The following is a 22,978-nucleotide window of genomic DNA, read 5'->3' on the forward strand; positions in this document are numbered from 1 at the left end:
AAATATGAAATGATCTCCAAAACACATAAAGTTAAAGATGACATATGCCCTTTGTACTTTAAGCAAAACATTTTATTTTTATCTTTTTACTTTTTTAAAATAACTAAAAAGGTAAAGGGCCCGAAGCAAAACTAACCCTGCATGGTTAGTACCTAGTAGCAACCCCTTCGGCAAGTATCACAGCTTGTAAACACTTTTTGTAGCCAGCCAAGAGACTTTCAATTATTGTTTGAGGGATTTTCATCCATTCCTTACTTGCAAAAGTCTTCCAGGTCTTTGAGATCCCTGGGATGTCTTGCATGCACTGCTCTTCTCAGGACTATCCACCGATTTTCAATGATATTTAGATCAGGGGTCAGTGAGGGCCATGGTAAAACCTTTAGCTTTTGCCTTTTGAGGTAGTCTATTGTGGATTTTGAGGTGTGTTAGGATAATTTTCCATTTGTAGAAGCCATCCTCTTTTCAGCTTCTGCTGTCTTACAGTTGGTGTTATGTTTGCTTCCAGAATTTGCTGGAGTTTCGTTGAATCTATTCTTCCCTCTACCTGTGAAATGTTCCCCGTGCCACTGGCTGCAACATAACTCCAAAGCATGATTGATCGACCCCCCCCCCCCCCCATGCTTAATAGTTGGAGAGGTGTTCTTTTCATTAAATTGTGTCCTTTTTTCTCCAAACATACCTTAGCTCATTGTGGCCAAAGAGTTCTATTTTAGCTTCATCGGTCCACAGTACTTGTTTCCAAAATGCATCAGTAGTTTAGGTGTTCTGACGATTAATTTTGTGGAGAGGGCGCAGGGTGGGATTTTTTCTGATGACTCTTCCTTGAAGGCCATATTTGTGCAAGTAACACTGAACAGTAGAACAATGTACCACAACTCCAGAGTCTGCTAAATCTTCCTGAAGGTCTTTTGCAGTCAAGCAGAGATTCTGATTTGCCTTTCTCGCAAACCTACGAGCAGCTGTCTGTAAAATTTTTCTTGATCTTCCAGACCTTCTCTCGACCTCCACTGTTCCCGTTAACTGTCATTTCTTAATTACATTTTAAACTCAGGAAATGGCAACCTTAAAACGCTTAGCTATCTTCTTATAGTCTTCTCCTGCTTTGTGGGTCTCAGTCATTTTAATTTTCAAAGTGTTAGGCAGTTGCATAATAGAACCCATGGCTGCCATTTTTGTGACCAGATTAAAGGGGGTCTGGGTATTTGTAAAACTTTGAAATTTGCATCACCTGGCCTTTCGTAACTATGGTTGTGAACAAGCCTTAACCCTAACAGGCAGGTCTGAGACCTCCGTCAAAGTTATCTGAGCTCTCAAATCTCCTTGGGTTCCCATACGTTTGCATGTTATCCCTTTCCTTCTTTTTATTTTAAAACTGTACAAAACCAAAATAATACACTGATATTGTTTAAAATGTTGTAAAGTGTGTTTAATCTTTAACATTATGCCTTTTGGAGATCATTTTATCTTCAACTTGCTTAACTGTTCACAGTAGCAGTCATTTTGACCAGGGATGCCCAAACTTTTGCATGGCACCGTATATATGAAATTTCAGCTTTTATTTGGTTGTAATGATTGGGCCCAGCTTTCCTGGCAGCAAAAGGGTTAATTTTCAGGAATTTAGTTATTTTAGTATTTGCAATAAATATAACTTTTTAAAGGGAATGTGTTGCCTATAGTGTTTTTATGCAGATTTAAAATTGTGGGGGAAAAAAAAAAAAAAATAATTCTAACTTGTTTTTATATTTTGATAGTAGATTTTTTTAAATTCTAGTCTATATACTGCGTTACGGGGGGCAACCATCTTGCCTGAGCTGTTAGCAGCAATTATCTATACGTTTTACAGCAGCCACACGTGCCATGGACACAACAGACTAGTCACAGCGCTCCGTGCCCTGTGCAGAAGTCGTTGTACAACAAAGGAGTAGTTAAAATGTGACAATCTTTAATTAAACAATAGGTAATTTGCTTGCAGATTCTCTATAAAGATTTTTTTCACTGACCTTCAAGCACAGATTTCACAGGTCACAATTATGGCAGCTATTCCTTACCAATAACAATTAATGCTGACGACAAGTGTCAGTTTATAATACGTTGCTACAACTGAATGGTAACTATCAGAACTGAAAACGATGAAGAGAAAAAGTGCTTAGAATTCATATGAAAATGAGTGCACCGTTGCTCCTCCTGCTTCCTCTGCCAGCATCTCACTCTCTTTCTTGATTAACAAGGCCAGGTTCCTGCATAGTTATCGTGTTTGGCCCTGTCAAAGAGAGGGAGTAACTGGCAGAGGAAGCAGGAGTGGTAAGGGTGCAGAGAATGGCTTGAGGTCATCCTAAGTGCAATTAACTGCTCATTTGCATATAAAAAGTACTCTAGAACAGACCTGGGCAAACTACGGCCCGCGGGCCGTATACGGCCCGGCGGACCTTTTAATCCGGCCCCCGGGCGGAGCCAGAGGCGTGCCAAGCAACGATACCCCTCCTCCGCGAATGAAGAGGACTTCCGACTCGGCGTGCTGCGTGTGGCATGGCGCGGTGGCAGGGAGGCAGCGTCAGCGGCAGTACTGTCTAGGTAAGACACAGCAGGGGGGGGGGGGTGCCTCGTGCGAGCCGTACCCGGGACCCGGCCGGCCGCAATTATTCCCTTCTCTGTAACAGCGCAGCGCCCGCGGCTCTCATAGTATCGGCTGTGACTGTCTGACACTGACAGTCACAGAGCCGACAAGCATGAAGCTGCGGCCGCCTCCCCCTGTGCTGTGTGTAGTCAGTGTGACTAACACATGGCTGATCATCTCTGAGCATTACGTTTCTAAAGGCAAGGGGGGGGGGAGGGGTGTGTACTATTGTAAGGGGGGGTGTTCTGTATATGATGGGGGGGCCGGGGGGGTGTTCTGTACACAAGGGGACAATGGCTGGATTCACAGGGGACAATGGCTGGATTCACAGGGGACAATGGCTGGATTCACATTGGACAATGGCTGGATTCACAGGGGGACAATGGCTGGATTCACAGGGGACAATGGCTGGATTCACATGGGGACAATGGCTGGATTCACAGTGGGACAATTGCTGGATTCACAGGGGGACAATGGCTGGATTCACAGGGGGACAATGGCTGGATTCACAGGGGGACAATGGCTGGATTCACAGGGGGACAATGGCTGGATTCACAGGGGGACAATGGCTGGATTCACAGGGGACAATGGCTGGATTCACAGGGGACAATGGCTGGATTCACAGGGGACAATGGCTGGATTCACAGGGGGACAATGGCTGGATTCACAGGGGGACAATGGCTGGATTCACAGGGGGACAATGGCTGGATTCACAGGGGGACAATGGCTGGATTCACAGGGGGACAATGGCTGGATTCACAGGGGGACAATGGCTGGATTCACAGGGGACAATGGCTGGATTCACAGGGGGACAATGGCTGGATTCACAGGGGACAATGGCTGGATTCACAGGGGACAATGGCTGGAATCTGGATTCACAGGGGACAATGGCTGGATTCACAGGGGGACAATGGCTGGATTCACAGGGGGACAATGGCTGGATTCACAGGGGGACAATGGCTTTCACTAATATGAGTCACAAATAGTGAAAAATGTTCATTGTTTTGGGAAATTTTGTTTAATAAATTTAAATTTTTTTCTTATAAGGCAACCTCACTTTTTCATTGTTTAACTATAACAAGTACTCGTACCAGTTGTCCAACAATGATATTTACTGCTTTTTATAAAGAAATACAATTGATTTTATGCAGTATTGAGTTTAGCCTTTTGGCCCGGCCCTCCAAAATATTTTCAGTTTCTCATGTGGCCCCATCGAAAAAATAATTGCCCACCCCTGCTCTAGAATAAAGTGGATCGCTAAATGAAGGGTATCATTGCATTAAACTGATCAAAAATATGCACAACGAGCCTAATTTTCATGTAGTAATTATAGCAGTAATGCAGTTTACATTTATTCTTGACTTCAGTGTTTGCATGTGTCTTTGTGCATGAAGCACTGTGCTGGTACTTGTAGTCCATGTTATTACATTAAACTGGGCTAGCCCTTCAAAGCATTATTCCTAGTGTAACAATAATGATGACAGATTCCCTTTAAAATATTGTACCCACACATGCCAACCAGTATTCCTGTTATTTTTTTCAAGGTATGATGGAACACACCAAACGTCTCCTAAGAGCATTTTTCGAACTCTCCCAGACACATAGAGGTAATAACTCATTCAGAATGTAATTTGTAGTTGAGCGTATTTGTACAGTCTTGGTATGAGATGTTCTAACATAGATTATCTGAAGTGAAAATGTATTAAGATGATTTAGTAGTGCATTTTTTCCATGCACAGGTTTTCAAAAGCTGGGGTATAGTCCCTCCTTATGTCTTATGGTTCCCTTTATAGAATAAAAAACAATCACTAACTTCAGCAACAAAGAGGGAGGCAGCTCTGAGGATTGCAGAGCGCACTGAGAAGGGATTCGCAATCCTCAGCTCTGCTTCCCATTGAGATGTATGGAAGGCAGAAAGAACCCGGTGGAATTTCGGCACGGCTGTTTGCACCAAAATTGAATTCATCAGACCTGTTGATTGTTGGGCACTTGGCTGGGCACACCATCAACACTGTAGTCTGGAGGATGTTTAGCAACATGTATGGATATATAGGATATAGCATTGACACACGTAATGGTCATTCCGCCTTAGTGTTTTTTTCCTGTTTTTGTATTTTCTGACGTTAATATGCTGTGCTTTGTAATTCATTTTTTAGCTTTTGGAGATGTGTTCTCAGTTATTGGTGTCCGAGAGCCTCAACCTGCAGCAAGTGAAGCATTTGTTAAGTTTGCTGATGCTCATCGAAACATTGAAAAGTTTGGAATTAGCCTTTTAAAAACTATTAAACCAGTAAGTGATCTTATTTAGAGTACATTGTTTCTTAAAACTGAAATCTTCAGTGCATTCCTAGATTTGTCTAAAGATCGTCATGGATGGACCTGCTTGTAATTCTTTCTTTATTAGTTTTAAAAAGATTGTCTTAACCACTTAAGGACCACAGGTTTATACCCCCCTAAAGACCAGGCCCTTTTTTACAAATCGGCACTACACTACTTTCACCGTTTATTGCTCGGTCATGCAACTTACCACCCAAATGAATTTTACCTCCTTTTCTTCTCACTAATAGAGCTTTCATTTGGTGGTATTTCATTGCTGCTGACATTTTTACTTTTTTTGTTATTAATCGAAATTTAACGATTTTTTTGCAAAAAAATGACATTTTTCACTTTCAGTTGTAAAATTTTGCAAAAAAAACGAGATCCATATAGAAATTTTGCTCTAAATTTATAGTTCTACATGTCTTTGATAAAAAAAAAATGTTTGGGTAAAAAAAAAATGGTTTGGGTAAAAGTTATAGCGTTTACAAACTATGGTACAAAAATGTGAATTTCCGCTTTTTGAAGCAGCTCTGACTTTCTGAGCACCTGTCATGTTTCCTGAGGTTCTACAATGGCCAGACAGTACAAACACCCCACAAATGACCCCATTTCGGAAAGTAGACACCCTAAGGTATTCGCTGATGGGCATAGTGAGTTCATAGAACTTTTTATTTTTTGTCACAAGTTAGCGGAAAATTATGATTTTTTTTTTTTTTTTCTTACAAAGTCTCATATTCCACTAACTTGTGACAAAAAATAAAAACTTCTATGAACTCACTATGCCCATCACGAAATACCTTGGGGTCTCTTCTTTCCAAAATGGGGTCACTTGTGGGGTAGTTATACTGCCCTGGCATTCTAGGGGCCCAAATGTGTGGTAAGGAGTTTGAAATCAAATTCTGTAAAAAATGACCTGTGAAATCCGAAAGGTGCTCTTTGGAATATGGGCCCCTTTGCCCACCTAGGCTGCAAAAAAGTGTCACACATCTGGTATCTCTGTATTCAGGAGAAGTTGAGGAATGTGTTTTGGGGTGTCTTTTTACATATACCCATGCTGGGTGAGATAAATATCTTGGTCAAATGCCAACTTTGTATAAAAAAAATGGGAAAAGTTGTCTTTTGCCAAGATATTTCTCTCACCCAGCATGGGTATATGTAAAATGACACCCCAAAACACATTCCCCACCTTCTCCTGAGTACGGCAATACCAGATGTGTGACACTTTTTTGCAGCCTAGGTGGGCAAAGGGGCCCATATTCCAAAGAGCACCTTTCGGATTTCACAGGTCATTTTTTACAGAATTTGATTTCAAACTCCTTACCACACATTCGGGCCCCTAGAATGCCAGGGCAGTATAACTACCCCACAAGTGACCCCATTTTGGAAAGAAGACACCCCAAGGTATTCCGTGAGGGGCATGGCAAGTTCCTAGAATTTTTTATTTTTTGTCACAAGTTAGTGGAAAATGATGATTTTTTATTTTTATTTTTTTTTCATACAAAGTCTCATATTCCACTAACTTGTGACAAAAAATAAAAACTTCCATGAACTCACTATGCCCATCAGCGAATACCTTGGGGTCTCTTCTTTCCAAAATGGGGTCACTTGTGGGGTAGTTATACTGCCCTGGCATTCTAGGGGCCCGAATGTGTGGTAAGGAGTTTGAAATCAAATTCTGTAAAAAATGACCTGTGAAATCCGAAAGGTGCTCTTTGGAATATGGGCCCCTTTGCCCACCTAGGCTGCAAAAAAGTGTCACACATCGGGTATCTCCGTACTCAGGAGAAGGTGGGGAATGTGTTTTGGGGTGTCTTTTTACATATACCCATGCTGGGTGAGATAAATATCTTGGTCAAATGCCAACTTTGTATAAAAAAATGGGAAAAGTTGTCTTTTGCCAAGATATTTCTCTCACCCAGCAGGGGTATATGTAAAATGACACCCCAAAACACATTCCCCACCTTCTCCTGAGTACGGGGATACCAGATGTGTGACACTTTTTTGCAGCCTAGGTGGGCAAAGGGGCCCATATTCCAAAGAGCACCTTTCGGATTTCACAGGTCATTTTTTACAGAATTTGATTTCAAACTCCTTACCACACATTTGGGCCCCTAGAATGCCAGGGCAGTATAACTACCCCACAAGTGACCCCATTTTGGAAAGAAGAGACCCCAAGGTATTCGCTGATGGGCATAGTGAGTTCATGGAAGTTTTTATTTTTTGTCACAAGTTAGTGGAATATGAGACTTTGTATGAAAAAAAAAAAAAAAAAAAATCTGCATTTTCCACTAACTTGTGACAAAAAATAAAAAATTCTAGGAACTCGCCATGCCCCTCACGGAATACCTTGGGGTGTCTTCTTTCCAAAATGGGATCACTTGTGGGGTAGTTATACTGCCCTGGCATTTTCCAGGGGCCCTAATGTGTGGTAAGTAGGTAAATGACCTGTGAAATCCTAAAGGTGCTCTTTGGAATATGGGCCCCTTTGCCCACCTAGGCTGCAAAAAAGTGTCACACATGTGGTATCGCCGTATTCAGTAGAAGTTGGGGAATGTGTTTTGGGGTGTCATTTTACATATACCCTTGCTGGGTGAGAGAAATATCTTGGCAAAAGACAACTTTTCCCATTTTTTTATACAAAGTTGGCATTTGACCAAGATATTTCTCTCACCCAGCATGGGTATATGTAAAATGACACCCCAAAACACATTCCCCAACTTCTCCTGAGTACGGCGATACCAGATGTGTGACACTTTTTTGCAGCCTAGATGCGCAAAGGTGCCCAAATTCCTTTTAGGAGGGCATTTTTAGACATTTGGATACCAGACTTCTTCTCACGCTTTGGGGCCCCTAGAATGCCAGGGCAGTATAAATACCCCACATGTGACCCCATTTTGGAAAGAAGACACCCCAAGGTATTCAATGAGGGGCATGGCGAGTTCATAGAAAATTATTTTTTTTGGCACAAGTTAGCGGAAATTGATATTTTTAATTTTTTTCTCACAAAGTCTCCCGTTCCGCTAACTTGGGACAAAAATTTCAATCTTTCATGGACTCAATATGCCCCTCACGGAATACCTGGGGGTGTCTTCCTTCCGAAATGGGGTCACATGTGGGGTATTTATACTGCCCTGGCATTCTAGGGGCCCTAAAGCGTGAGAAGAAGTCTGGAATATAAATGTCTAAAAAATTTTACGCATTTGGTTTCCGTGAGGGGTATGGTGAGTTCATGTGAGATTTTATTTTTTGACACAAGTTAGTGGAATATGAGACTTTGTAAGAAAAAAAAAATAATAATTCCGCTAACTTGGGCCAAAAAAATGTCTGAATAGAGCCTTACAGAGGGTGATCAATGACAGGGGGGGTGATCAATGACAGGGGGGTGATCAATGACAGGGGGGTGATCAATGACAGGGGGAGTGATCAATGACAGGGGGGTGATCAATGACAGGGGGGTGATCAATGACAGGGGGGTGATCAATGACAGGGGGGTGATCAATGACAGGGGGGTGATCAGGGAGTCTATATGGGGTGATCACCACAGTCATTGATCACGCCCCTGTAAGGCTTCATTCAGACGTCCGGATGCATTTTGCGGATCCGATCCATCTATCAGTGGATCCGTAAAAATCATGCGGACGTCTGAATGGAGCTTTACAGGGGGGTAATCAATGACAGGGGGGTGATCAGGGAGTCTATATGGGGTGATCACCACAGTCATTGATCATGCCCCTGTAAGGCTTCATTCAGACGTCCGGATGCGTTTTGCGGATCCGATCCATCTATCAGTGGATCCGTAAAAATCATGCGGACGTCTGAATGGAGCTTTACAGGGGGGTAATTAATGACAGGGGGGTAATCAATGACAGGGGGGTGATCAGGGAGTCTATATGGGGTGATCACCACAGTCATTGATCACGCCCCTGTAAGGCTTCATTCAGACGTCCGGATGCGTTTTGCGGATCCGATCCATCTATCAGTGCATCCGTAAAAATCATGCGGACATCTGAATGGAGCTTTACAGGGGGGTGATCAGGGAGTCTATATGGGGTGATCACCACAGTCATTGATCACGCCCCTGTAAGGCTTCATTCAGACGTCCGGATGCGTTTTGCGGATCCGATCCATCTATCAGTGCATCCGTAAAAATCATGCGGACATCTGAATGGAGCTTTACAGGGGGGTGATCAGGGAGTCTATATGGGGTGATCACCACAGTCATTGATCATGCCCCTGTAAGGCTTTATTCAGACGTCCGGATGCGTTTTGCGGATCCGATCCATCTATCAGTGCATCCGTAAAAATCATGCGGACATCTGAATGGAGCTTTACAGGGGGTTGATCAATGACAGGGGTGTAATCAATGACAGGGGGGTGATCAGCGAGTCTATATGGGGTGATAACCACAGTCATTGATCACGCCCCTGTAAGGCTTCATTCAGACGTCCGGATGCGTTTTGCGGATCCGATCCATCTATCAGTGGATCCGTAAAAATCATGCGGACGTCTGAATGGAGCTTTACGGGGGGGTAATCAATGACAGGGGGGTAATCAATGACAGGGGGGTGATCAGGGAGTCTATATGGGGTGATCAGGGGCTAATAAGGGGTTAATAAGTGACGGGGGGGGTGTAGTGTAGTGTAGTGGTGCTTGGTGCTACTTTACTGAGCTACCTGTGTCCTCTGGTGGTCGATCCAAACAAAGGGGACCACCAGAGGACCAGGTAGCAGGTGTATTAGACGCTGTTATCAAAACAGCGTCTAATATACCTGTTAGGGGTTAAAAAAAACACATCTCCAGCCTGCCAGCGAAGGATCGCCGCTGGCAGGCTGGAGATCAACTCTCTTACCTTCCGTTCCTGTGAGCGCGCGCGCCTGTGTGCGCGCGTTCACAGGAAATCTCGGCTCACGCGAGATGACGCCTATTGGCGTTAGCGTAGCCTGGGGGAGCCGTCGCAATGACGCCTTTCGGCGTTAGCGTGGCGGCAAGCGGTTAAAGGGGTTATCCCACCCTCACAGAGGTTGTACTTAGCTCGCTTCCCGGCACCCACGTCTCTTTTCATTTCTCATATCGGCACGGCCGCAGCTGTAGCTCCCCGTCGCGCGGATGAAAACATCCGTCGTGGGGGGGGGGGGCATGGGCAGCCAATAACAGGCGTGACGGGAATGAGCCTCCCTAGCATCCCCGTGATGCTAGGAAGGCTCATTCCCATTGTGGCCTGTTATTGGATACCCCCGACGCTGGATGTTTTCATGCGCGCGACGGCCATGCAGGCGTCAGAAGCACCACGGGTGCCAGGAAGCGAGGTAAGTACAATCTCTGTGAGGGGCCTGGGCATATGGGGAGGCATTTTAGAGGTTGGATAACACCTTTAACTAGAAAAAAAATCTTAATAGGTATCTTAGAAATAGCTCACTAGCCCCACAACCATAAGAGGTGCACAATCTAATAAATTCACCCTTCAAATTGTGTAACTGTCAATATAGGATTGGCACACTCAAACATGCGGAGCCCCACGGAGTTAGAACAATTTATTATAACTACTGTATGCTTGATAAAATATAATAAAATACATAAAATACAATTATGATAAAATGCAATTGTAAGTAAAATTGGATTAAACAGTAGTAGTTACTTCTATATTGTTCAGATTAACTTATTACAGATGCTGAATAAGTATGATGCTCTGAGTGTTAATAATAACAACGTGTGGGTTGTGACTACTGTTCTTCTGGACCTGTAATAATATACAGTAAATTGCAGATAAACAGATAAATCGCACTCTTTATCACTACAATCCATGTGTTTCCTGGTTGTTATATACTCAATTTCTCATGAGAATCTTCGCATACATCTATGTTCAAATCTTCGAGGATTGCCGAAAAAATCTTTCCGAAAAGATTTTTTCGGCAATCCTCGAAAAGTTGAACATAGATGTATGCGAAGATTCCCATGAGAAATTGAGTATATAATAACCAGGAAACACATGGATTGTAGTGATAAAGAGTGCGATTTATCTGTTTATCTGCAATTTACTGTATATTATTACAGGTCCAGAAGAACAGTAGTCACAACCCACACGTTGTTATTATTAACACTCAGAGCATCATACTTATTCAGCATCTGTAATAAGTTAATCTGAACAATATAGAAGTAACTACTAATGTTTAATCCAATTTTACTTACAATTGCATTTTATCATAATTGTATTTTATGTATTTTATTATATTTTATCAAGCATAGTTATAATAAATTGTTCTAACTCCGTGGGGCTCCGCATGTTTGAGTGTGCCAATCCTATATTGACAGTTAGAAAAAAAATCTGTATGTTTAAGCTAGAATATATAGCACTTATAGTGCTACTATATAGTACTAATTTACTAGAAATTACTTTTGTAAACCCTTTTGTAATACTTCTGCATTATAGTGTATTAAGTCAGTTACAGTAAAACTGACAGTATGCCTATTAGAACCTACCAGAGAGCCTAAATCACCCTGAGCCTGCAGCATCACTTCACTCTTCCACCTCACAGTTTTTTTTTGTCTTCCTCTGGATCAACTTGCAGGATAACAGGCCGAACTGGATGGACAAATGTATTTTTTCGGCCTTATAAACTATGTATAAACTATGTATGTTCACACAACAGATTTTAACCCCCCACTACAAAGTTCAGCACCCTTTTTTTTTTTTTTTTTTGGTATGTTTTTTTATGTCGTTTTATTTTACTTTTTTTTTTTTAACCAATGGGTGTTAAAGGAGTTGTCTCATCATGGACCCATAGGGGCATATCGCCAGGATATGCCCCCATTGTCTTATAGGTATGGGTCCCACCGCTGGGACCCACACCTATATAGAGAACAGAGCCCCACAAAGTGGTGGCTGGAGGACTCCAGTCCGGCCACCATTAAGCTGGCTCCCCATAGAAGTGAATGGCCCCCGCTCCCATTTATTTCTATGGGGCCCTATAGAAAATGAAAGGAGGGCAGCTGCGCATGCACAGTGCGCCCTCCTTCACTTACGGAGCTCCGTTCTCGATATAGGTGCGGGGCTCAGCAATATGCCCCCATTGTCCATGAGACAACCCCTTTAAGTCCAAAACAAAACTGCATTTTCAGATCATGGACACACACAAAGCTGTTCTTCGATGCTTCCCATTAATTTCAATCGTGATTCAGAGCTAATTCTGTCCCATGCTGCTTTTTTCCACACAGGGCTGATTTGATTTGAGCTGATTTTAAGGTGGTAATGCTCCAAAATCAGTGCCAAAAAACTCAGTGTGAACTGGCCCTAAGTACCACTGCTCGTGGCAAATCTGTATTTCCCGTGAGGTACTATTATGGCACAGTGAAAGGATTAGAATGCATTTACAGATTCAATTTTTTTCTAGCTATACAACCACTTGAATCGCATCAATTACAAAACTGTTGTGGAGTTTATGCCCCATGGTAATCATTGCATTGGTTCAAAAATATATGCCTGCATGACCCTGAAAGGAAATGTTTTGGACTTTAAAGAGTAACTAAACTTTTAAATACATTTTTGTTAAATTGTCCCTAATGTCGTAATAACAGTTTTTGTCTTTTTAATAGACTTTTCACTCTCTAAGGCTACTTTCACACTAGCGTTCTGCTGTCCGCTCGTGAGCTCCGTTTGAAGGGGCTCACGAGCGGAGCAGAACGCTTCCGTCCAGCCCTGATGCAGTCTGAATGGATGCGGATCCGCTCAGACTGCATCAGTCTGGCGGCGTTCAGCCTCCGCTCCGCTCGCCTCCGCACGGCCAGGCGGACAGCTGAACGCTGCTTGCAGCGTTCGGGTGTCCGCCTGGCCGTGCGGAGGCGTGCGGATCCGTCCAGACTTACAATGTAAGTCAATGGGAACGGATCCGCTTGAAGATGACACCATATGGCTCAATCTTCAAGCGGATCCGTCCCCCATTGACTTTACATTGAAAGTCTGAACGGATCCGCTCAGGCTACTTTCGCACTTAGAAATTTTTCTAAGTTATTAATGCAGACGGATCCGTACTGAACGGAGCCTCCGTCTGCATTAATATGATCGGATCCGTTCAGAACGGATCCGATCAAGCGCAAGTGTGAAAGTAGCCTAAAGCGCATCTTTTCCTGTGCGTTTAAAATTGACTTTTCAGTACATTGCTGTCAGCAGTGTACGTAGCGCAGGGAGTATGGGCAGGAGCGCACATTGCTGCTCCTGCCCGTGCCCTCCAGAGGTTTACTAAATGTTGGCATAGCACATAGGTACCCTGTAACCATGTACTATGCCAAGATTAGCTGACATGCAGACTTTTAGCTTAACAAAGCAGACACAGGCAGGAACTGCTCCGCTCAGCTAATCCTGGCATAGTGCATGGTTACAGGATACCCATGTGCTATGCCAGCATTTAGTAAACCTCTGGAGGGCATGGGCAGGAGCAGCAATGTGCGCTCCTGCCCATACTCCCTGCGCTCCTGCCCATACTCCCTGCTGACAGCAATGTACTGAAAAGTCCATTTTAAACGCACAGGAAAAGATGCGCTTTAGAGAGGGAAAAGTCTATTAAAAAAAAAAACTTTCAAGACTGGGTGATTTTCTTTTATTTTTTTTGTTACTCCAAGAGCTAAAATTATTATATATTTTTTTTCATTCACATAGCTGTATGAGGGCTTGTCTATTTGCGGGACAAGATGCACTTTCTAATAGCATCATTTACCATTGCATACAATGTGGTGGAATGCAGGAAAAAAATTCCAAATGGGGTGGAATTATTAAAAAATACTAAATGCCGCCACAGTTCTATGGGGATTTTTTTTACACCGTGTCCTATGCGGTAAAATGACCTACTACTTTTATTCTCTGGGTCAGTAGGATTGCAGTGATACCACATATGTATAGTTTTTCTTGCCTTTTTAATACTGAATTTTTTTTTTAAAACTTTGGAAAAAAAATACATCTTTCGTTTGTATTGCCATATTCTGACCATAACTTTTTTTATTTTTATGTGTATGGAGCTGTCTAAGGCTTCATTTTCTGCGGGACAATCTGTACTTTTCATTGATACAATTCTGGGGTGTTTATGACTTTTTGATCACTTTTTATAAAAAATTTTGTTGGAGGGGAAGCAACCATAAAAATGGCAAATCTGATATTTTAACTTTGTTTTTCTGTTTCTCCATTTGTTGTATGATATAAATATTTTTATAATTTAATAGTATGGGCATTTTTCGCACTCAGCAGTGTCCATGATGTCAATTTTTTTTTATTGCTAGTATTTTTATTTTATTTTTGGGGAAAGGGGTGTGATTTTAATTTTTATATAATTTTTTTTATATATATTTTTAAAAACTTTTTTTTACACTTTTTAATAGTTTCCTTAGGGAACTATAGCAGGGAATCATTAGATTGCTTTTCTCATAGACTCCAATGCATTAGCTTTGGAGTCTACGGGGATTACACTGTATTCCTTTGAAGCCCTGCCAGAAGTACTAATGTGTGGCAGCCCTGTACCACTTAGGAGTACAGAGGCTGGCGCACACTGCATCTGGCTCCCCCTATCCTCACCGGGGGGAGCCGGAGCACGGATGGGAACATTCGCTCCTGGTCTTTAACCTCCCAGATGCCATGCGATCAACGTTACATAAATCAAAACAGTTGGGAACCAAGTAAGGGGCGAGTTCATCTGTGGGATTTGCAGTCAATAACTCTTAATTTCCAGATCTTTATGTTTTTTATTTTCAGTTTTAGTGTTAATTGAATAATTACTGTATGTTTGCATTACTGATATAAACCCTCTTTCAACAGATGCTGAATGATTTAAATACATACCTTAATAAAGCCATTCCTGACACGAAATTAACTATCAAAAAATATCTTGATGTCAAGTTTGAATATTTGGTAAGTAGACCATTGCCCTCATATTTCTTTGATAGCATATAGTGAAAGAGAACCTATCACCAGAAAATGCAGCAAGCTGCAGGCAGCAGGAGGCAGTGGGCAGACTGATATATAGTTTTGTAAAAAAAGATTCAGCAAGGCTTGGAATTTATATATTTAAATCTCTGCTCTTTCTATATTTAAGACCGCCCCGTGTACAGCGATCAGTGAGTGACAGCTGTCTATGTATACACACTTAGGCCTCATGCACACGAACGTATTTTCTTTCCATGTCCGTTCCGGTTTTTTTGCGGACCATATGTGGAACCATTCATTTCAATGGGTCCGCAAAAAAATGGAAGTTACTTCGTGTGCATTCCGTTTCTGTATGTCCGTTCCGCAAAAAAATAGAATATGTCCTATTATTGTCTGCATTACGGACAAGGATAGTACAATTCTATTAGGGGCCAGCCGTTCCGCTCCGCAAAATACGGAATGCACACGGATGTCATCCGTATTTTATGCGGATCTGGTTTTTGCGGACCGCAAAATACATACGGTCGTGTACATGAGCCCTTAAACAGTGAAAGCTATCACTGATAACACATCCCTCGTGTATAGCTAAAGTTAGAAGAAAAAAAAGGTTTAAAAGTATATTACAAGCTTTATTGAATCTTTTTTCACTAAGCTATACATTAATCTGCTCAGCTTCTCCTGCTCAATAACATGCTGCCCGCAGATTTTGTGACCATGTAGTGTCTGCCTCCCATTGTTTTTAGCTTGCAGGCTGGCGGTCTAAAGTTGCAACTCTGCCAAGAAGGAGCATGTTCCATCTTGATGTGGTGTTCAGACAGCCGCCACTTGAAGCCATAACGGCTATCCACTTGCAGCTTAGCAGCATACAATGTGAACAACCACGGCAGAAACCACAGTGGATTTTGATGGCATCAAAATCTGTTGTGTGAATGGGCCCTTAAGCATCCCACATTGTGGTACCAGCATGTGGCCAAACTGATTGCCAGCGGGCTGTGGCAGTTTTTTTTTTAAGTAATGTGTTAATAAGCTGCATGATTTTGCTGGTAGTATGCTGTTTTCCTTCAAAAACGTGTAAGCATTAACGGGGTTGTCAGAGTCAAAATTTCTTTTGTACAAGGCAGGAACATTATTATAATAAGTTATACTCGCCTTTCTAAACCCCCTCCATTCCAACGCCAATGCCCCGATTCTTCCTACCAGGCTTTATTTTCATAATGTAACAATGACATCATGGCTGCATTGCTAGTGAGGATTGTATCAGCGTCGCTCGACCAGAGGGGGCACCGAGAGATGAGTGTAACTCATCAACAAAGCAAACGTTTTTTTGTGAGTTTGTTTGCTCGAAAAAGATTGTGGGGATTGTCTGTTGCAAACATTGTTATAGAAAGTTACTAACCTCGATAATTTATTAAATTCAATATTTTCCAGTCATACTGTCTGAAAGTAAAGGAAATGGATGACGAGGAGTACAGCAGCATAGTAAGTACCGTATTTTTCGCCCTATAAGACGCACCGGCCTATAAGACACACCTACCTTTTAGAGGAGGACAATAAGAAAAAAACATTTTTCATTAGACCTAAGGTCAGACCAGCAATCAGACACCCAATGAGGTTAATCAGACCTCAGCCCCAATCAGACCCCCCAATGTTAATAAGACCCCAATAAAACCTCAGATCAGACCCCCAAAGTGTACGACCCCCAATCAGACCTCAGATAAGAGCCCCAATATAAATGACACCCCCATGCCTCTCATCAGCCCCCAGCCTCTTATCAGCCCCTTCTTATCAACCCTCTAGCCTCTTCTAAGCAACCTAGCCTCTCATCAGCCCTCATACCTTGTACATAGGAGCAGGCAGTGTGAAGACTTGGAGGCGGAGCAGGCATGTGTGGCAAGAAAGCCTGCTCCACCCTTCATCTGCCTGCTCCCACCAACGTTCTCACTGCCGGACGGTCCCTATCAACCAGCCCAGACAGGGCCAGCCATTCTCTATCACCCTACCACCCAGCGCAAGCTGCAGCAGACCTATCCCTACCACCCAGCTCACGGTCCCCATCAGTGAGCACACGCTGCAGCCGCTGGGCTCTCTCTCTTCAGGTAAGGCCTCCTGCACAGGTCTGGGGAACGGGTGGGCCAGTCCATAGCATCAATGCCTTTGTCTTGCAGGAACTGCTGACACACTCCAGCCACATGAGGTCTAGCATTGTCTTGCATTAGGAGGAACCCAGGGCCAACCGCACCAGCATATGGTCTCACAAGGGGTCTGAGGATCTCATCTCGGTACCTAATGGCAGTCAGGCTACCTCTGGCGAGCAAATGGAGGGCTGTGCGGCCCTCCAAAGAAATGCCACCCCACACCATTACTGACCCAATGCCAAACCGGTCATGCTGGAGGATGTTGCAGGCAGCAGAACGTTCTCCACGGCGTCTCCAGACTCTGTCACGTCTGTCACATGTGCTCAGTGTGAACCTGCTTTCATCTGTGAAGAGCACAGGGCGCCAGTGGCGAATTTGCCAATCTTGGTGTTCTCTGGCAAATTCCAAACGTCCTGCACGGTGTTGGGCTGTAAGCACAACCCCCACCTGTGGACGTCGGGCCCTCATATCACCCTCATGGAGTCTGTTTCTGACTGTTTGAGCAGACATGCACATTTGTGGCCTGTTGGAGGTCATTTTGCAGGGCTCTGGCAGTGCTCCTCCTGTTCCTCCTTGCACAAAGGTGGAGGTAGCGGTCCTGCTGCTGGGTTGTTGCCCTCCTACGGCCTCCTCCACGTCTCCTGATGTACTGGCCTGTCTCCTGGTAGCGCCTCCATGCTCTGGACACTATGCTGACAGACACAGCAAACCTTCTTGCCACAGCTCGCATTGATGTGCCATCCTGGATAAGCTGCACTACCTGAGCCACTTGTGTGGGTTGTTGACTCCGTCTCATGCTACCACTAGAGTGAAAGCACCGCCAGCATTCAAAAGTGACCAAAACATCAGCCAGGAAGCATAGGAACTGAGAAGTGGTCTGTGGTCACCACCTGCAAAACCACTCCTTTATTGGGGTGTCTTGCTAATTGCCTATAATTTCCACCTGTTGTCTATCCCATTTGCACAACAGCATGTGAAATTGATTGTCACTCAGTGTTGCTTCCTAAGTGGACAGTTTGATTTCACAGAAGTGTGATTGACTTGGAATTACATTGTGTTGTTTAAGTGTTCCCTTTATTATTGTATATTTGTATATTTTGTTAACCTCAGTCCAAGTGCATAACTTTACATTTATCCATGTTGAACTTTATTTGCCATTTCTCTGCCCAAGCCTCCAGCTTCCCCAAATCTCTCTGCAATATCATGACCAAGGTTTAGTATCATCTGCAAATATTGAAATTCTGCTATGTAATCCCTCTCTTAAGAATGTATTAAAAAGAATAGGGTGCAATATTGACCCTTGTAAGACTACCCCCCCTGGGGACTGTGACACAATTAGAAGGTATTTATTAATTGTACAACTTCAGTTTCCTATCACTGATAGTACAGAATTACACATATTCTCTGCTAGCCCCCATCATTTTCATTTTATGTATAAACCTTTTATTTGGTACAGTATAAGAAAAGTCTAGAGACACAACAGCTACAGCTTTAGGGCTAATGCACACGGCCTTTGCCATTTTTGCACTCCACAAATTGCGATCCACAGAACATGGATACTAACCATGTGCGTTCCACATTTTGCAGTACGGATCATCCTTCCCTCTATAGAATAGTCCTATACTTGTTCGTAAACTGGAACGGATGACCGCGGAACGGACATATAGATGCGGACCGCACACAGTGTGCTGTCTGCATCTTTTGCAGCCCCACTGAAGTGAATGGGTTCACATCCGACCTGTAAAATATGCGGATCTGATGCGGAGAATAAACGGCCATGTGCATGAGCCCTTACCCTAGTCCAGTCTGGAACTTGCCTCCTCATAGAAGCTGATTAGATTAGTTTGACACGGCCAAACCCTCATAAACCCATGCTGTTGCTGTGTAGTAAGGTTATTAGCATTGAGATAATACAAAATGCACTTATCTATAGTTTTTTGGCTCACTTTTTGACCCTTTTTTTAATACTGGTACCATATTTGCTAAGCTCCAGTCATGTGGAATAGTCCCTGTCAATATGAAATCCATTAGTACTAGAAATAAAGGCCTGCGCTTAAAGGGCTGTTCCCATCTCAGCCTTTTCGCTAGCTATGCTGTTTCCATAACTTCAAAGAAACTATTTACTACTCGAATGTTTCCGTAACTCTGCCCGCCCCTGGCTGGTGCTTACATAGGTTATTCCCATCTCCTAGATGGAAATACCTCTTTAATTCCTGCAGAACTAGGGATATATGTCATCTGGACCTGATGATTTGTCTATTTTAGTGTCTTTTAGGTGGTTCTGCACTTCCTAGGTTAAAGCGGTTCTCAGGGAATTAAGAAAATGAAAATACTTAAATATTACTTTATTATAAATATATTCTCAAATACCTTTCATTATTTATAATGGCTCATTTTGTCTGGGGAGCATTCATCAGGGGAAACAAAATGGCCGCTCTCCCATTAGTTTACACAAAACCTGTCCTGATCACACATGAGGACAAGTTACTTTACAACACTGAGGTAAAGTGCTGCCTCATCCTCCTCTCTACTTGTCAGGGACTATGATCCTGAATACAGATGATAAGAACTTTAGTTGAATCTCTGAGGAATTTGGTTCATGAGAAATGAAGTACAGAGAGGACGGACAGGACAGACTGTTGTAATGTGTTGCTGTGGTAATGAAGACTGTAAACACTTGCTGCTGCTCATTAGCCACACCTCACCCTCCTCTCATGTCTCCTCATCATCTCCATTCCCACAGAGATTCACCTGTATTTAGGAACATGATTCCTGACAAGCAGAGGAGGATGAGGCAGCACTATGGCTCATTGTGGTGAAGTAACATGTCCTCCTGTGTGATTAGGACAGGTTTTGGGTGTACTGATAGGATGGCAGCCATTTTATTTCTCCTAAGTAATGAAAGGTGTTTGTGAATATATTTATTATAAAATAATATTTAAGTATTTTCATTTTTTTAATTCCTGGAGAACCCCTTTAAGCTAGTGTCACTTAATGGGAAATTTACATTATCCCTAAACATGTCGTTGGATTTTCTTGTGTACATACAGTAGTTGCTCATCATCCTCCACCATAAGGCCTCTTGCGCACGACCGTATGGATCTGTTCTTTGTTTCAGTGTTTCCATTTCCGTTTGGTTTTGCCGTTCCGTTTTGCCGTTTGGTTTACGTTTTTTGCGGATCGCAAACAGAAACAGAAGCTTGGCATATACAGTATACAGTAATTACAACAAAAATTGGGCTGGGCATAACATTTTCAATAGATGATTCTGCAAAAACGGAACAGATGCGGAAGACATACGGATGCATTCCGTATCCGTTCCGTTTTTTTTACAGCCCCGTTGACTTGAATGGAGCCACGGAACGTGATTTGCGGGCAATAATAGGACATGTTCTATGAACAGAACGGAAATGGAATGCATACGGAGTACATTCCGTTTTTTTTGCAGAGCTATTGAAATGAATGGTTATGTATACGGGCCGTATACGGAACGCAAAAAACAGAACATAAACGGGAAAAATAAACGTTTGTGTGCAAGAGGCCTTACACTAATTATTTTTGAGAAGGCCAATACCTGCAGTTTTAAAGGATAAGTGTACTTTCATAAAACATTTTATATGGCATAGGGACATTAGTTTAGATTAGTGGGGGTCTGAGTGCTGAGACCCCCACAGATCTCTAGAACGAGGAGAGAGAAGTGCTTGCTTAGTGCGTTCTCGCTGCAAGAAGTGAGACAGACTCAGTAGAAAGTCTATGGACCCATCTTGTTCAGCAACTAGGGGGAGAGTCCACTAAGCGAGCGCTTCTTTCCCCTTGTTCTAGAGATGGACGGGAGTCTTGGAGCTGAGATCTACAGATCTAAACTTTTGATATGTCCTTATAACATATCAAAAATTTCATGAACGCACAGTGGCCTTTTAAGTTTCTTATTTATTTATGTAGCTGAAAATTATTATTATTTTTTTTATATATATTTTTTTCCCTGCAGATGATACCGTTTCATTCTTTGCTGACATTTTGTGACTTACACAATGAAGGTCATTTATGAAGACCCCATGCCAGCAAACTGGCTTTAAATAGTCACACAAAGCAGATTTGAGACCGGCATAGAAAAGACCGGTCTTGGTTAATGTCCCCCAAATTTATTTTTTAATTTTTCTATAATTTATTTAGCATCACTGCTTCTTCTTTTAGTAGTTTAAATGCTTTCTTTTATAATACATTGCTCCTCTTATTGAATTTCAATGGTTTTCTCCTGTTTTTAACACGTTTATTTTGACCGTACATGTAAGGAGGATGTTTAGAAGAGGTTAAAGGGGCTCTCGGTGACCAAGAACCACCTTTCATTAGGCCAGACAGAGTGCAGGGGTTAAAACAAAAAGACATGCATGTCCCTGGTGCTTAGGTTCCAGCACCAAGCTGCTTCTCCTCAGCTTCGGTCCCTTCTAAACCGGAAGTGTGACGTGCCATCTGTACACACATTACTGCTGCCCACCAATTGAGGGCCTCAGCAGTGGCAGTAGTCATGTGATGTGCCACATCGCAGCTGAAACCATTGAGTGGCCAGCAGAAGTCCAGTCTAAATTTTTGTGTCTGAAAAACACTTTTAACCACTTGTCTGCTGTCGCACAATTTTATCCATCAGGATGGTAGGCTGTTAACTATAACCCGCCATGTACAGTACAGACCAAAAGTTTGGACACACCTTCTCATTCAAAGAGTTTTCTTTATTTTCATGACTATGAAGGCATCAAAACTATGAATTAACACATGTGGAATTATATACATAGCAAACAAGTGTGAAACAACTAAAAATATGTCATATTCTAGGTTCTTCAAAGTAGCCACCTTTTGCTTTGATTACTGCTTTGCACACTCTTGGCATTCTCTTGATGAGCTTCAAGAGGTAGTCCCCTGAAATGGTCTTCCAACAGTCTTGAAGGAGTTCCCAGAGATGCTTAGCACTTGTTGGCTCTTTTGCCTTCACTCTGCAGTCCAGCTCACCCCAAACCATCTCGATTGGGTTCAGGTCCGGTGACTGTGGAGGCCAGGTCATCTGGCGCAGCACCCCATCACTCTCCTTCATGGTCAAATAGCCCTTACTTTCAAAGTTTTCCCAATTTTTCGGCTGACTGACTGACTGACCTTCATTTCTTAAAGTAATGATGGCCACTCGTTTTTCTTTACTTAGCTGCTTTTTTCTTGCCATAATACAAATTCTAACAGTCTATTCAGTAGGACTATCAGCTGTGTATCCACCTGACTTCTCCTCAATGCAACTGATGGTCCCAACCCCATTTACAGTTAGAAGAAAAAGTATGTGAACCCTTTGGAATGATATGGATTTCTGCACAAATTGGTCATAAAATGTGATCTGATCTTCATCTAAGTCACAACAATAGACAATCACAGTCTGCTTAAATTAATAACACACAAAGCATTAAATGTTACCATGTTTTTATTGAACACACCATGTAAACATTCACAGTGCAGGTGGAAAAAGTATGTGAACCCTTGGATTTAATAACTGGTTGAACCTCCTTTGGTAGCAATAACTTCAACCAAACGTTTCCTGTAGTTGCAGATCAGATGTACACAACGGTCAGGAGTAATTCTTGACCATTCCTCTTTACAGAACTGTTTCAGTTCAGCAATATTCTTGGGATGTCTGGTGTGAATCACTTTCTTGAGTTCATGCCACAGCATCTCAATCGGGTTGAGGTCAGGACTCTGACTGGGTCACTCCAGAAGGTGTATTTTCTTCTGTTTAAGCCATTCTGTTGTTGATTTACTTCTATGCTTTGGGTCGTTGTCCTGTTGCAACACCCATCTTCTGTTGAGCTTCAGCTGGTGGACAGATGGCCTTAAGTTCTCCTGCACAATGTTTTGATAAACTTGGGAATTCATTTTTCCTTCGATGATAGCAATCTGTCCAGGCCCTGACGCAGCAAAGCAGCCCCAAACCATGATGCCCCCACCATTATACTTCACAGTTAGGATGAGGTT

The 22,978-nt window shown here is 42.7% G+C and overlaps 1 protein-coding gene across 1 annotated transcript in view; it reads left to right on the forward strand.

Moving 5' to 3' along the window:
- Positions 1-22,978, forward strand: part of PICK1 (protein interacting with PRKCA 1) — a 96,249-nt gene that overhangs the window by 66,400 nt on the left and 6,871 nt on the right. The window contains exons 8-11 of the mRNA XM_040406569.1: positions 4,159-4,221; positions 4,771-4,904; positions 14,730-14,822; positions 16,266-16,316. Of these exons, the coding sequence (XP_040262503.1) occupies positions 4,159-4,221; positions 4,771-4,904; positions 14,730-14,822; positions 16,266-16,316 (341 nt within the window). The remainder of the gene's footprint in view (positions 1-4,158; positions 4,222-4,770; positions 4,905-14,729; positions 14,823-16,265; positions 16,317-22,978) is intronic.

Source organism: Bufo bufo, chromosome 9 (assembly GCF_905171765.1).
Source record: "Bufo bufo chromosome 9, aBufBuf1.1, whole genome shotgun sequence".
Classification (NCBI taxonomy): Eukaryota; Metazoa; Chordata; class Amphibia; order Anura; family Bufonidae; genus Bufo; species Bufo bufo.